Here is an 811-nt window from a genome sequence, read left to right as displayed (position 1 = left end):
CCTTGGCGCGCGCCTTCCCGCCCTGCTTCCCGCGGCCCGACATCGTCGATCAGTCGCTCCGACGAAGGAATCAACAGCTCGCAGCAAAGTGCTCGCCGGCCGCGCCCGCCGCTTATATTCAGTTCGGGCGGAGCGGAGGCGCGCCGTCTGATAGGCTGAGCGGGAGGCGCAATGCGTGCAACCAATGGGCGAGCGAATCGAAGGGCAGCCAATGGTGGAGCGCGTGCAATGGTGACGTCACAAGGCAGCACTTACAGCCAATGGCAACGCGACGCTGCGGAGCTGCTGCTTTGCATAGCGCCGCTATAAAAGCGGCTCCCGCGGTCTGCTGCTTCACATCGCTCCCCGCGAGTGTTCTAGCTGGGTGTTGTTTGTGAGTGCTTGTTTGGTGTTCAGTATGCCTGAGCCGGCCAAGTCTGCGCCTGCCCCCAAGAAGGGCTCCAAAAAGGCGGTCACCAAGACCCAGAAGAAGGGCGACAAGAAGCGCAAGAAGAGCCGCAAGGAGAGCTACTCGATCTACGTGTACAAGGTGCTGAAGCAGGTGCACCCCGACACGGGCATCTCGTCCAAGGCCATGGGCATCATGAACTCGTTCGTCAACGACATCTTCGAGCGCATCGCCGGCGAGGCGTCGCGCCTGGCGCACTACAACAAGCGCTCGACCATCACGTCGCGGGAGATCCAGACGGCCGTGCGGCTGCTGCTGCCCGGCGAGCTGGCCAAGCACGCGGTGTCGGAGGGCACCAAGGCAGTCACCAAGTACACCAGCTCCAAGTAGAGTGGTCCTGATTCTTACTTTGAACCCAAAGGC

The 811-nt window shown here is 62.0% G+C and overlaps 1 protein-coding gene across 1 annotated transcript; it reads left to right on the top strand.

Moving 5' to 3' along the window:
• The first annotated feature begins 266 nt into the window (after positions 1–266).
• LOC104916646 (histone H2B 1/2/3/4/6) lies at positions 267–805 on the top strand. The gene has a single exon (XM_010727666.3). It carries the CDS (start codon positions 398–400, stop codon positions 776–778), a length of 381 nt encoding a protein of 126 aa, XP_010725968.1. The 5' UTR covers positions 267–397; the 3' UTR covers positions 779–805.
• The last annotated feature ends 6 nt before the right edge of the window (positions 806–811 follow it).

The sequence above is a fragment of the Meleagris gallopavo genome, unplaced genomic scaffold, assembly GCF_000146605.3.
Source record: "Meleagris gallopavo isolate NT-WF06-2002-E0010 breed Aviagen turkey brand Nicholas breeding stock unplaced genomic scaffold, Turkey_5.1 ChrUn_random_7180001926450, whole genome shotgun sequence".
NCBI lineage: Eukaryota > Metazoa > Chordata > Aves > Galliformes > Phasianidae > Meleagris > Meleagris gallopavo.
This window is presented reverse-complemented; position numbering and strand designations above follow the sequence as displayed.

Bases quoted from the DNA above. Each gene is read 5' to 3' on its own strand.
- LOC104916646 (XM_010727666.3), top strand. From the start codon at position 398: ATGCCTGAGCCGGCCAAGTCTGCGCCTGCCCCCAAGAAGGGCTCCAAA.